The 15,461-nt window shown below is 40.9% G+C and overlaps 1 protein-coding gene across 1 annotated transcript; it reads left to right on the top strand.

Moving 5' to 3' along the window:
* Nucleotides 1-12,613: 12,613 nt before the first annotated feature.
* LOC306825828 (uncharacterized protein) lies at nt 12,614-15,253 on the top strand (the record flags this gene model as incomplete). Its single annotated transcript, XM_079346782.1, has 2 exons — nt 12,614-12,748; nt 12,847-15,253. The coding sequence occupies exon 2, from the start codon at nt 13,349-13,351 to the stop codon at nt 15,251-15,253; it is 1,905 nt and encodes a 634-aa protein (XP_079202908.1). The 5' UTR covers nt 12,614-12,748; nt 12,847-13,348.
* Nucleotides 15,254-15,461: the final 208 nt, after the last annotated feature.

Here is a 15,461-nt window from a genome sequence, read left to right on the forward strand (position 1 = left end):
AAAAACAAACCAAACAAAGATGAGCAAACAAAGGCGAGAATAAAGAATGGATAACCAGAATAACAAAAGAAAATCCAAGCAAAGAACCCATACAGAAAAATACCAAGCAATACACATTAACACATTTATCATAAGAACACAGGAAACACGAGAACCCAACAACACGGGCTGAGAGCAGACAACCAAAGGTTTAAGAAGATGCAAGGAACTAAAAGAAAAAATTAAAACAGATGACAGTCTCAAAAAGGTAAAGGGAATACAACAGGGGAGAAATAGAAACAAGGACAGCCATTAGAGCGGTTAAAGGACAAACAGTAACTTAAATAATAAGACCGTAAAAAACAAAACAAAAGGGAAGAAGGGCTGTATCAAAGAAACAGAATGAAATTGAGGATAACTTTTTAAAATAATGGTCAGTAATAAGACAACCTTAAGAAGTCAAAGAATATTCACATTGTAATGGCAGTTCAATCAGGAGAGACTTAATTAAGAATGAACAATTATTTATTAACAATGAAATGTGCAGTCTTTTGGGAGCTAGACTCCATCATGACGACTTCATGATCTCTGAGGGGTAATGAGGCCGACGCAGGATAGGATGCCCCCCTGTGGAGTCTAGACACTGGTGGTGGTGAAGAGGATGGAGGCTGAGAAGAGGAGTGGGTTTCAGCCTTGGCCTGGACTCTGATGAGCTGGATGAAGGTGACTGGGGTGGAGGAAGGTTGCAGTGTTTGCCTGAAGCAACGGAATGACTGTGGAAGAGAGAGAGTTTTTAAACTGTTGACAGCAAGCCATTGATTGGTAGAGACAGTTCGTGCCAGAGTCTGGTTGGTTAATTCCAGGAAAATACACGCCCGTGATCAGCTGCTCGCTAGAGAGAGAGAGAGAGATATAGGGTGCATCCCAAGTGTCTTATTTGCAGTCTCCTCGGTCCTCGGCCGAACCGGAAGTAGTTCCAAAGCCGCCATGTTGAGGATCGTCCCAAAGCTCTTCGAGGAGAGAGGAGGCTGATCTGAGGAGCGATGACCGAGGAGACACGAGAGCCGACTTCAAGGAAGTCTTTTCACTGACAGACACGCCCCCTTCTCGTATATCACTCATTGATTGGACGCTGCACAGGGTCAGACTTCAGTGAAATTTCTCAACATGAGCAGAGTTTAATACCGGAGAAAAGACGGACATTAAAAAGAGGCTAAACGGAGTGTCGGACATTTAAACAGATTATGAACATCAGTGAGTTTGTAAAGAGTTGGTCTGTGATGAGCTGGGATTAAAAAGAGTCTGATGAAGAGGAGTCCGTTTTATATTCTCACTTATTTATCTTCTGAACGTTTCATCATTTAGATTCTAATCAATCATTTTCAGTATCCTGACACATAAATATCTGTTTATAAAATACAGAGTTTGTTGTCTAAATACAGGCTAGGTTCAGTCCAAACTGTTTAATAATAATCAATAATTATAGACAATTCAAAATGAAATCTTTTAGTCAGTAGAAACTGTCCTTTTGGTTATGAGCAGACTGCAGGTTGTTCTTCAGGTGTTTTATCAGGTAAAAACACTAAACACTGTAACTGTGTGTTTGATTAGAAATAATACAGTGTGTGTGTTTGATTAGAAATAATACAGTGCGTGTTTGTGGGGACATAAACAGCAGTTCGGCTGATTGACAGCTGAACGTAATCAGCTGATGTCGCATCATGTGACGCTGTCGAGGAAACTACGTCTCATGTGTCTTAAAGCTGATTTCCTCGGTCCTCTCTCCTCGGCTTCGTTTCCTCCGTGCATCTCTGGTGGGCGGGACTAAGACGCAAGTGGAGGAGACAACTCGGAGGACACTCGGTGCAAATAAGACACTTGGGATGCACTCATAGAGGTCGTAGTAGGGGGTGTGGTTTAAGAATGAATGAAGAGGTAAATGAATGAAAGAACAACACCAGTCTTCCTCTCTGAACTTACGCTGAGCTCCATTAAGAGTTAATACTGAAGTACCTGAACATTATGCAGTGCTTTTGTAGATGTATTTCGGTGAATTCAGTTGGTTAGAGTTTGTATATAATGTTTAAGGCATCTTGACAGCTGGTTTTAATATCCTATATGTGCTTTTAATGAGTTCATAGATTGACTGTTTGGAATTGTTCTGTCTCCTCGGCCTTTTCCTTTAGTATCACCATCAGGTGATTTATTGATTTTTATTTCTACACAAGTTCAATTAAACCTAAAGGGCAGATACACATTAAATTTATAACACAATTTGTTGCTTTAGAATTTAGCACTAGGTCCTTTCACAGCCGGGATCCCACTATCAATCACTTTTCAAGTTGAAATTGGATAAAAAAAATGTTTTTATGATTGTGATGACCATTTTATCAATAACAATTTTACTAAACTCTTAACATGATTAGCAACAAATCTGCCTTTTACATACAACCTCAACCAAGAACAAAACAATGGATTTGTACTGCCAATCTTACAAATGCTTTCAAATGGTACATCAGACTCAGAACAGATAACACCATCTTCTAAACCTAACTTACAAACTAAAGCGAAAGTGAATAGCTGTTCGGATTTCAGATTGACACACACATATATACCCAGTATTTTATTCCATTGCTACTGAGAAACAGCTGATTGTGTCACGGATCAGATGAAAAGACCCAAACGCACGACTCCAGGGCAAAAGGCAGTTTCAAAATCCATTTAATTCGTCCAAAGGGTCGGTAGACAAAAATCCAAAGCTAAGGTACAAAATCGACAGGCAAGACGTGGTCAGAAAACTAACAAAATCAGATCAGGAGTAAAGACAGAAATAAACTGGAACGCCAACACTAGGAACGAAGGACATGGAGACAAAAACGAACTGGCAAAGAGTGAGGGGAAAACACAGACATTATATACCGAAAAAGGGGGTGGAGTTCTCAAGACACAGGTTAGACACATCAGGTAATCAGCGGAGTGGAAAACACTGAGGAGAAGGACATGTAGACAACAGACCTGACAGAAGAGGGAGGTGAAGTTAAGACACAGGTGAGACACCAGGTAATCAGACAGGAGGGAAACAAGGAACAAAAAGCACAAGACCAGAAACTGAGGACAAGAACAAAGTAAAACACAAACACAGGACATGATACAAGAAGAGACAGAAATAAACTAAACCCTTAACCAGGGAATATGACAGATTGAAGTTATTTAAATACATAAATCACAGCTGATTCCCATCTGGGGAACAAACTGAGGTGTATAAAGTAAAACATCAGCTCTTTGTGCTGATCGTTTGTGGAAAGGGAAGAACAGAGCAACACAAACAAAGTGAGAAAAATGCCTGCAAGAGGGAGAGGAAGATGAGCCAACTAGGATAAGAGAGAGGAATGCCTGGATGAGGACAAGGTAGAGGGAGAGGAGTCAGAATGAGTGGTAGTGATGTGTCGGTCGCGAACGTAACGGCTCTAAGACTCGGCTCTTTATAGTGAACGACAGGAGCCGGCTCGTCATCGGGAGCCAGATGGGAGCCGATTAGTTTTTTTCTTGTCTTTTTTCTGTTAAAGCCGGATATCATTGGTGAAGATGTGCGGTGGCGTCTGTGTCGTCACAGAGCAGGGGGAGGGGAGGGGTAATACCATAGACTGTGGTTATACACACAGTAGACGAACAGGAGAGAGAGACAGAGACAGAGGTTGACAGCTCTGTTATGTCCTCCTCGTATTTTTCTTTAATTTTCATTTCATTAAAACCGAAAGTAAACACGGTCGCGATTCTAAAAGCTTTAACCCAAGCTAGAAAGATTTTGACTTTTATTGAATTTATTGAGAATACAACATACATAATGTAAGAAGAACATTTCAAGATGTTCATGGTGGATAGGATTATTGAAAGGCAGAAACAGAACACACCTTCAACAGCAGGCAAAAGCAGTCTGATGAGTTGAGTAAAGGGACACCAGAGAGAAGATCAGAAAACATGAAGCAAGAGGAAGAGAGGAAAGCTCAAGGTAGAACACTGCCGGAGACTCCTAATAACTCTGACATGACCAAAAAGGAGCTACTTATTATTGTTCAGCTACAGCTCTCAGTGACTCTTAACAGTGAACTTATCCAAAGAAATCATACCCTTATCTAATGGTATTTTTTTGGTTGTGAGCTGATCGGATCGGATTTCGAGGATCGGATTTGAGTGAAACCACAGTTTGAAAAACGCCACAAATTTGTTGCGTGGCGTGTATTTTCGAGTTGTGCCTATAGTGTGATTTGTAGTGATCTTGCATGACAAGGAGTCTTTTACTTGCCTAATTTTGAACTTTAAGGTTTGCAGCTGAAGCTTGTCTCTGATTGGATAATAACTTGAGGGCGGGAGGAGGGAGAAGCGCAAGCTTCTAGTTCACTGCTGCAGTTAACGTCACTAACTAGCGAGTGAGTCGAAGAACATGAGCAGAGCAGAAACATCTGCAGAGTGGAAAACACAGGATTGTACTATTTAACACAACTTTTTTGAGGATCTGAATCGGAAAGTTGAAAGTTTGCAAGGTAAGCTTCACATAGCCGACTTTTTTTTTTTTACCAAAGGAAAATGTGTGCTCATGTTGTAAGCTAGCACCAGTTGATACTTAGCAGGCTAAGAGCAGTAGATAAACGATATATAACTTAGTTCAGCTGAAAAACACAGTTAAACACTTGAAATCCTAAAAATGATGACCTATATTAAGAGGCTATGTTCTACATTGCAGAGTGCATAGGAATGAGCCTCTTTGTCTTTTCAAATGTGTTGGTGTAACCCAGGGGTGTCCAAAGTGCGGCCCGGGGGCCATTTGTGGCCCTTGACTTCAAATCGAAGAATCAGAAGTTTTTGGCCCCAGGCCTCATCAGATGGCACATTTCATTCTTTTTTTCTTTTTCATGTTAGCGAGGGAGACCTATAAAAGCCTGACTACTCTAACTCTAACAACAGTTTCCCCACTGCAATTAGTTATTGTGTATTTACATTATTTTATGAAGAGGTCAAAATACAAAAAGTTCCTTCCAATATTTAAAAAAAACAAAAAAACAAACCCTGTGGCCCCTGAGCGATTCTAACACAACAATTTTGGCCCGCAAGAAAAAAAGTTTGGACACCACTGGTGTAACCCCTCACTTCTGGTTCTGTCTCAGCAGACTGAAGCGATCACACGACAACTTCTTATCAGGTTCATGGTGTTCATTACCAGCACAGCTATCAGTCAAACAAAACGTGATTAGTGATGGTGGTACAGTACAGCTCCAGCCACGTAATGGACTGGTGTAGTTTTGAGTCCTAAAACCAGGAAGTGAGTTAGCATTTCAGCGCTGTGGTTCTAACCACTAAAAGTCAATGGGGATTTTGAATGGGTTTGTGTTTAGACGCCTGAAATAAGGTCTGTGGTTAACACAAGCTGAAGAGATGTTGATGTTTTGTTAGACGAGATAAACTATGTGCGCTAAGATCCCACTTGTGAATTTTAAAGTTTTTACGTGAACTTTAAACGGCGGTTGCTAACAAGTAGCTAACTGAAACTACAGTGGTTGTTGCAGACATTACACGTCATCACGCTGGGAACTCTCTCCCTAATCCTCCTTACAGCCTCTAGTCATGTTTTTCAGTGCTCTTGTAAATATTAGGTTAATAAACAACTTATTAAGCTAACGTTTAGCTATCTTGTCAAATCCGCTGATTAGATCGATGAAGCATAACGGTCGTGATGTCATTATAAACCGACCGCGGTGTAGTTCGCTAGCGCATAACGTTAACTTTTTACTTCTCTTGGCTGCATTAACTCTTCAAATTTCATATAAATGATGTTCATCTGTAAAGATTATCCCGCTTATCAAAACAGCAACGCATCAGAAACGTGTGTTTGACACAGAGCTTATTTTCAGCAATGATCCAAAATCCAAAGCAAAAATCCCATGGGCGAATTTTCGTAGGAACCACCGGCGCCATTTTTTCGGGTTGGCCTACAAAAACACGTCATTACTATACCAGTTTATAGAGGTGGGCTGTAGAGGCTTCGCAGCACGGTCACTCTGCAAAGCATAAAGCCTGTTTGGCATCAAAGGCGGCTGCATATGAAAAAAAAGCACCTAACTCTAAAAAAATTCTAACAAAAGGTTTTTCAACTGTTTTTTTGTAGTATTAGGTGTCCTTAACATAATAAAAGTTAAACAAAATTAGACCACTAGAAAGGTGTAATTTTCAAGATGGCGTCCAAGATGGGCAGGAAACCCCTTCATTATTTGACCTAGCAAAGTAATCTTGGTGTCTAACCCCATGTTTTAACCCCTATGAATTTTTTGAACTTGTCAAAATTGCACTGACATGATTACAAATGTATGTACGGGATTTTGTGGGATCATTGTAAGGATTTTTCTTTGTTTGGGGTGAACAAATTACCGATTTAGCCTGTCATGTAAATCCTACTCAGTGTGTGTTTTTGGACACACCTTTTTTCTTTTTTGCTAAAACACAAACTAGATATTGTATGTAAAAGTTATTGCACTCAAAAGTAACTTAAATTCAAGTTGTATAACTTTGATCATAGACAACTCTGAGTTAGCCCGAACAGAGGCCTACACGTGAACCCACTAAAATGGTCACTCATTTTAATTTGGAAAAAGGTAATATATGTGTAATGCATCATCTATAGATGTTTTTTAGTTTAAAGGTGAGAATAATTGAAATGTTAGCAGCACAGTGAATATGACTGAGTGATAGAATTTATTTTCGTGTAATGCACACACGAAAATCATAAACTGTGAATTAGCCCGAACATAGGCCTACACGTGAACCCACTAAAATGGTCACTCATTTTTATTTGAAAAAGGTAATATATATGTAATGCATCCTCTATAGAGATTTTTGAGTATAAAAGTGAGATTAATTGAAATGTTGGCAGCAGTGTATATGATTGACTGATGGAATTTATTTTCGTGTCATGCACACACGAAAAAGCCCAACCCATGAGGGTGGGGCTTATAAGACACCGGAGAATTCAGTTGCAGTGGTTCAGCATCTCAGTATGTTATAAAGTTTCTCCAGTCACAGTTCAGTCTTTAACAGCGGTTTCTGTCTTTTTTCCCAGGCTTTTTGTCTTTTTTACAAATAAAATCTGAGTATACCATTTTACTTAATCTAAAATCCAACATTATTACATCATTACATATTATGGCCGTGATCTACATGCTGCAGACTGTTTGCCACCACTTATGCAGTAGTAGTTTTCGTAACGGATACAACATACCAATACAGTTCCAGAAAGTCCCAGAGGCAAAGCGCAGAAAGTCTGGCCGGCCCAAAAATGAAGATCAGGAGCAGGCACTCATTAAAGTTTGCTCTTACCTTGAGAGTAATGACGAGGAACAGTTGACAATTACACATCTTTGAGACAAAATGAAGGAATCTCTGTCAAACCCAAACCCATTTTTGTATGAATAATCTGTTAGACAGTGTTCAAAGTGTTCTATCTCTTTATTCAATAGTATGATTGCCAGTAACCTGTAGAACAAAAACGTCAAAGTAAGAATGAGGAACAGCAGATTAAGAGTTCAGGAGAAAGCAGGTATAATGGATTTACCTTTTCACCCTTCTCACAATGCCATAAATAAACTGGCTGACAATTGTTATTTTTTTTATTAATGAACAAACCCTTAAAAACGAATAACACACTATGCCTACATGTTTACTTAGCCATTAACAATATGAAATGCTTAAAAGAGCCTTTGGGTGCAGTGAGTCATGAGCATCAAAGCACTGAAGACAAGGCGGTGGAAATATTTCGGGCAAATAACTTATTCCCATCTAAATTTAGGTGCGTCCCATCCCTGTGTAATTGACCCAAGCCAATGTTGGCATGCCTTAATGCAAGCCATACCGATGTCTGTCATGAAGCCAGACATAACCCCGTTTAGCCATTTAGCCAAATAGGCATCTTTCAAGGCCGTGTCCACTTCGAGCGGTCTGGCCCCTCCAGTTCCAGCGAGGGAGGATGTCCGAAAACATCAATTTGGTTTAGGGAAAAAGGTGTTGGATTTCCCTGATTTCTGCCTTCATACGACGCATTAGGCTAACCCGATTGTGACCTTGCCCGAAGCTGTTCCCTTCAAGGTGAATTATCATTACATCCGGGTCAGGCAGGCCTGCGGCCTGCTTGAAGAGGAGAAGCGGCAGGAGCTGCTCCCAACGCCGGTCACCTTTCCCATCCCAGATGATCTGGCAATCCGTCTCCAGATCTGGGTCCAGTCCATGGGTCTCCAAATAGACCAGCAGCCTTGCAATCAGTGAGCTCCTGATGACCCAAACAAGTGGTGACCTTCCTGTCATGCTGCAAGAAGTTAAAAGAAATCATTTAACTACTAAGGGCCAATCCCAGTATTTACAGTTTGATGCAAAAATTAAAAAAAAACATTTCAAGTGCTCATTTACAGTATAAAGAAGTAATCCATCTTAATGATGAAGTGTGTGTGTGTAACGGCATGAAGAGTGTCTAACTGCAGTCAGGTAACAGCATAGACAGTTATATTGCATTGATTTAGACAAAATAACCACTAAATTGTTTATGACTCCATGTTTTATTTGAATGTGATCACAGTGGTCCTTATTGGTTTAATAGCACAGTTTGCAGTATTACATGTAAATTATAGGCTTTAGAAAACATTCAACAGCAAAACGAGAGATTTGTATGTATTGATGGCAAAGTCATGATCGTGTGTGATTCATGCTTACTCTTCTGATTCGGGAAAGGAGTCCAGTCATTTGGAAAAGTGGATGAGGTTATGGTAGAAGGTAGAGCGGTGTAGACGGAAGGAAGCAAAAGGAACATCATTTTAGTTTTGCATGTTTGAGTTTTACTACTAAATCTCAATATAAAAACAATACAATCTGCTGTTGTGGTTTTCAGGAGTGAATACCTGACCAACGGTTAGTTTTTTTTATAAAATTTGATTGTCAAAATAAATTTAATAATTAAGTTTATTTAATTATTAATATAAATCAATAATTATTATTAAACTGAGTTTAATAAACCTTGGTGCACCACCCTGTAAACAGGGAACAACCAAAATATTACAAATATCAGTCTCAAATTATTTAATTAAATACCAATATAATAACCATTAATAATTAATAAGTCACAAAGCAAATTCACAGTGATCACAAACAACTGCTCTTTAAATTATAACAGAATTTATTTAACAAAGCAACATCAAGTTAATCAATGAAACTCAATCAAACAACTATTATAAACTAAACTACAGGTAACAAACAAACGTGGCACGTGTGTGTTTGTGTTTCTGTGTGAGTGAGTGAGCGAGAGAGAGAGAGGGAGAGACAACACTGCTTTACTAATGTGTGTTCTGGGTACATAAAATAAAGAATACATTTTAGGTTTTGTGACAAGTATTTTGTTGATTTAGAGAAAACAAGTAAACAACAACTTCAGTCAATTTTATTCAGGCTTCTGAGCACAATGAAATGATAGACTACTGTCGCGGCGCTGGGAGTGGGCGTTAGAATGGGCAGTTCTAGTGTTAAAGTAGGCTATGCTTGATCTGAGCAGCAGCTTACGGATCAACGAGACGTGTTTCAGCACAGAGCCTTCATAAACGTCATCTTTTTAAAAATGTGGACAACAAAACAATTACCAATGTAAAAAAAAAAATTTAACCGATTATTATTTAATGAAAGTACTCGTTTGCACATCATATCAGCATTATTGACCTGCCTGACTTCTGTCCTTTGGTATTATACATTCTTGATGGATACCAAGTCATTCCACTAAAACACAGTATTGTGGCTAAATAAAGTCCTGATGCATGTCCCTACTCTGTTAAGTGTATACTTGATGAGGAAGCAGACCTGAATCACTCTTGTGATTATTTCTCCTCTTTTCAGGTATGTTCATTATCAGAAATACAGCTCACGTGTCCGAAATAAGTTACTAACAAGTGAAGAGTTTCATGACGTCATTTTGATATTTGAGTAAGATAAGAGCAAAGTTTTATGAACAGTAAAGGCCTTTGCACACCAGACGCGTATTTTTCGCGTGAATATTTCGCATGTTATTTATTTTTTCGAACCTATTGTTTGTCAATGCACGCTTTCACATCAGCAACGTTATGTCGCTGAGCGAAATTTCGGCTTTTATTTTTTCGGACCGAGGTCGATTTCTACAAAGTTTCGCTTGCGACGAGTACACATCTGGCCAATGAAAACGCTCATTGTTGGCACGTCACATACAAAAACATTCAACATGGCGGATCGCTTAATCGTCTTTGTTTCACAGCACCCGGTGCTTTTCGATAAAAGACACAAACACTTCAAAGACAACGATTTGAAAGACAATGTTTGGAGGAGAATAGCTTCGGAGATTGAATGTGATGACGGTGTGTGTATAATCAAGCTCATACTGATGTGAATTGTCTTTGTTGTAACGATAGCCGACACAAAGCTAACCTTCTCGGCTAACTCCAAAACGATCTTTTGTCACTGTTTAAAGTTATGTCGGGTGTCTCAGCTGTTACAAAAGGACGATTAGTTTTATGCAGTGTGTTTATGGATTAATTGTAATGGACAGGACTCAACAGATGCTGAGTCTGGGCTCAACTGCCCCATCAGGAGATAATAGAGTCCTACTCTGTATAGGATCCTCCTGGATTTCTCTTTTAAAGATATTTGTCGTTTAAATACAAAATACAGAACTGTACTGACAACAGTGTGATCTATTGTTTGATAGTAACATGATATAAACCAGCGAGTGTCTAATCAGAGCTAATCATAATACAATTCTGTTACTGTTCAGTTGAGGAAGTGAAAAAGCAGTGGAAGAATCTGAGGGACACGTACGTAAGAAAGAAGAGAGAGGAAGGAGATGTGAAGAGTGGTCAGGCAGGCGGAAAGCAGAAGAAGAGATGGAAATTTATGGAGGCTTTGTCTTTTTTAGATGAGTCTACATCTTTCAGATGGTGGGCTATAAACATTCTAGCATAACGCCTCTAATTATAATTGATCAGACCGGCATAGTACTAATCACATGCTTTTTTTTATAGCACTCAGAGCAATGTTGATATTGAGGAGGAACAGGAGGAAGTCACAGGCAATGTTCCCTCTAATTTTTCATGTGTCTGGGCATACACACAAGCTCCCTGAGCACACTAAGGACCACTGTGAGCAACATCAGATGTGCACGCTGTGGCCACACACCAGTATCATACCTGTCCAAAACCTTGGATCAAAGCAAGTTACATGGCTTATTAAAAGAATCGAATTACAGCAGCAATTTTCACTAGTTTACTTTTTAAAGTGATTTGACAAACTTTAAAGGAAAAAGACAAAAATCTTGTTGTTCATGAGATGTGTAGTATGTTTTATGGGAAGAGTCTTGCTTTGGCCATGTGAAGAGTCTTGCTTTGGCCATGGGAAGAGTCTTGCTTGGCCATGGGAAGAGTCTTGCTTGGCCATGGGAAGAGTCTTGCTTTGGCCTGGGTGAGGTCCAGTTGTGGCCTGGGTGAGGGTCCTGTTCTGGAAGAAGTGATACATATACACCTTTCAGACATAACATTTTGTTCACATTAAAGGCCTTTGCACACCAGACGCGTATTTTTCGCGCGAATATTTCGCACGTTATTTATTTTTTTCGAACCTATTGTTTGTCAATGCACGCTTTCACATCAGCAACGTTATGTCGCTGAGCGAAATTTCGGCTTTTATTTTTTCGGACCGAGGTCGATTTCTACAAAGTTTCGCTTGCGACGAGTACACATCTGGCCAATGAAAACGCTCGTTGTTGGCACGTCACATACAAAAACATTCAACATGGCGGATCGCTTAGTCATCTTTGTTTCACAGCACCCGGTTCTTTTCGATAAAAGACACAAACACTACAAAGACAACGATTTGAAAGACAATGTTTGGAGGAGAATAGCTTCGGAGATTGAATGTGATGACGGTGTGTGTATAATCAAGCTCATACTGATGTGAATTGTCTTTGTTGTAACGATAGCCGACACAAAGCTAACCTTCTCCGCTAACTCCAAAATGATCTTTTGTCACTGTTTAAAGTTTTGTCAGGTGTCTCAGCTGTTACAAAAGGACGACTAGTTTTATGCAGTGTGTTTATGGATTAATTGTAGTGGACAGGACTCAACAGATGCTGAGTCTGGGCTAAACTGCCCCATCGGGAGATAATAGAGTCCTACTCTGTATAGGATCCTCCTGGATTTCTCTTTTACAGATGTTTGTCGTTTAAATATAATCTATGTTACAGCAAAATACAGCACTGTACTGACAACAGTGTGATCTGTTGTTTGATAGTAACATGATATAAACCAGCGAGTGTCTAATCAGAGCTAATCATAATACAATTCTGTTACTGTTCAGTTGAGGAATTGAAGAAGCAGTGGAAAAATCTGAGGGACACGTACGTAAGAAAGAAGAGAGAGGAAGGAGATGTGAAGAGTGGTCAGGCAGGCGGAAAGCAGAAGAAGAGATGGAAGTTTATGGAGGCTATGTCTTTTTTAGATGAGTCTACATCTTTCAGATGGTGGGCTATAAACATTCTAGCATAACACCTCTAATTATAATTTATCAGACAGGCATAGTACTAATCACATGTGTTAAAAAGGCCAGCTCAAGTTGGACTGTTCCAAACCTCCCCTACAACAGTGGTAGGTTCCGGCTCCGTAGTGTCTGTCAGTGTTTTGACGGAGAGAGACCGGAGAGTTTGAAGTTTAGTTGCAAGGATGACAATGTAACAGAAAGGGTGCTGCTTTGTTCTTTTTCACGTTTTGTGTGCGTCCACTGAATGTGAGTATATTTAAAAGTTAATCAATGCTAAATCATCGAAAGTGAGAGTTAGCCACTTGATGTTTGATGTTTATATGGATCTTTATGATCACGTGAGTTGACGTAGAGAGTTTTCAAGTTTGTAATGAGCCTCTGCTTATTTGATTGCTTCATTGAATTGTTTAGTGCACCTTTCCAACATTATTTGTTATCTTAAGCATGTTATGTTGGAATATAATGTCATTTAGTTTCTTATACTGAAAGGAATTTGTTAGCTTAACACTTTGTATATTTCTCTTGTTTATTTCCTTTCAGAAACCACACACACACACACACTCATAAACATACACAGCCAAGAGATGTTACACATTCCTGTGTATGTACACCCTTTCAAGATTTTTTATTAAACCGTTATAACTGGAACCTGCGACTCCTGCGTGATTCACACATTCACACCAGTGGTGGTTGGATTTTTTTCTGAACACAAGTTTTGAGTGAAGCCTCAGTCAGCTGATCTTTCTTTTATGGTCCTTCGAGCCGGAGTTCCATCCTACCACTGATAAAGATGTCCAGGTTGCCAGAAGAACAGCGCAGTGTGCGTGTCAGGAGGAAGTCATCCCTCCCTGCACACCTTAAAGATTATGACCTCTCAGGATTCCCTATCCAGCATGCAGAGAACCTTCCTCCTTCAGCTGCTACTCCTCTTCATCAAGAGGACATTGATGAAGACAATGCATGTGGCGGAGAGCGCTCACCGTCACCTATCAGTCAGGAAGAAGTTCCTTCTTCACGGTGGGAAGTTAAAGATCAATGGCCTCCTAAAAGAGACTATCAGACAATTGATCCTGAGAAAACAGCACTCTTTAACGAATTAGAGGAGCTTAAGTTGCAGAATGCTAGACTTCGCTATGAAAAGGAGCACAGTAAGATTAAGCTAGAGCAGCTCAGCCATCAGAGTTCCCATGACTCGTATCAGCTCCACAGACAAGTAGAACACTTAGGAGTTCTGATCCAGCAGCTGCAGTCGGACCGCTCTTCTCAACAGCTAAAGTCAACCAGCCTTCCTAACATAGAGCAGCAGACGCAAAATCGCAAACGCGAACCCATCAGTGTAGAAACACATAGACAGTCTTACCCTAGCTCTTCAGATAGTGAGGAAAGCGAAGAGCGTCGTTACAGGACAATACCACGCAGAGATTTAACGCCACGTGAGGGCGATGATACAACCAGGAGGCTGGGTACACCCCACAGGCTTCGTCACTCCCGTCACCGAACGCCAAGCCCAGTAGGTGGACAGGAGCGGACCTACAGGGGCCCAACACCCACAATCCCTGACATGAGCCACCCGAACCCCCGAGAGTTCAACCGGCTAAGTATTGCCCTAGACAATCTTCTTCCTCGAGATGCTTCTGAGAGATTCAAGTATCAAATACTTGTTGACCACCTTAAGACTGAAGAGGCACAGTTAATTGCTGACTCCTACTGCAGCTCCAAATATCCATTTACCGATACCATGGAAGCCCTCAAGATGCAGTATGGACAGCCCCACCAGTTAGCTTTACAACGCATTGCTGAACTGATGGATGGGCCTAACATTGCAAGTGGCGATGCACGTGCCTTTAGAATGTTTGCCCTGCGTGTGCGCTCCCTAGTGAGCATGTTGGAGCAACTTGGAAGAAAAGGCTCAGTTGAACTAGAGTGTGGCTCACATGTCTCCCGACTGTTGAGTAAACTCCCACATGATCTTCGCTCCCATTTCCGCCGTTCCGTACACCCCCACAGGGTGCCTGTGCCCACTCTCATTGACCTGGCTGATTGGCTCGAATTTGAACTTCAGGTGCAGGAAGACAACACCCGATTCTGCAGTAGCTCATCAAGGGAGAAGGAGACAAAGACCAAAGGACAACCGAAGATCTCCAAGTCTACTTCATGGCCTTCAGCAGTTCTTATGAACACCGCAGCTATGCCTCAGAAGGTGGCAGCTCCACTACCAATCTCCACAGAGACAAGTAATAAATACTGCCCCTACTGTGATAACAGTAAACATTCCCTCAATAACTGTGCTAACTTTAAGATGCTCAGCTCCTGCCAGAAACAGACCTGGATTCAGGATAACCATCGCTGCTGGCGCTGTGGCAGAGGCCACCGGGCGGCTGAATGTAATCTCAAGATGCTCTGCAAAAGCTGTAACAGTAGACACCTCCTAGCCCTACATGACATCAACAACCGGGCCAAAGACGGTAAAGAGCAGTCTTCAGGGAAGATGGAGCGCATGAAAGAACCCTTCAGCACGGCCACGGAAGAAATCTTGTACATAGATCGACCATTAGAGGGACGCAAGGTCCTTCTCAAAATCAGCAAGGTGGTGTTGAGGAATGGCAATAGAACTCTGGATGCCTATGCCATTCTGGACGATGGTTCTGAACGTACTATTCTCCTCCAGTCAGCAGCCCAACAACTAGGCCTCTGAGGAGAACCTGAGGACCTCCCTCTCAGAACTGTCAGACAAGAGCTCCAGATTCTACATGGTGCCATGGTCTCCTTCACTGTTTCCCCCGCAGCGGAACCACATCGTGTGTTTTCCATCAGCAAAGCCTTTACTGCAAAACGCCTAGGGTTAGCTGAACACACACATCCAGTTGAGTCCCTGCAGAAGAAGTACAGGCACCTGAGAGATA

The sequence above is a fragment of the Symphodus melops genome (genome assembly GCF_947650265.1).
Source record: "Symphodus melops genome assembly, chromosome: 6".
In the NCBI taxonomy this organism is placed as follows: domain Eukaryota; kingdom Metazoa; phylum Chordata; class Actinopteri; order Labriformes; family Labridae; genus Symphodus; species Symphodus melops.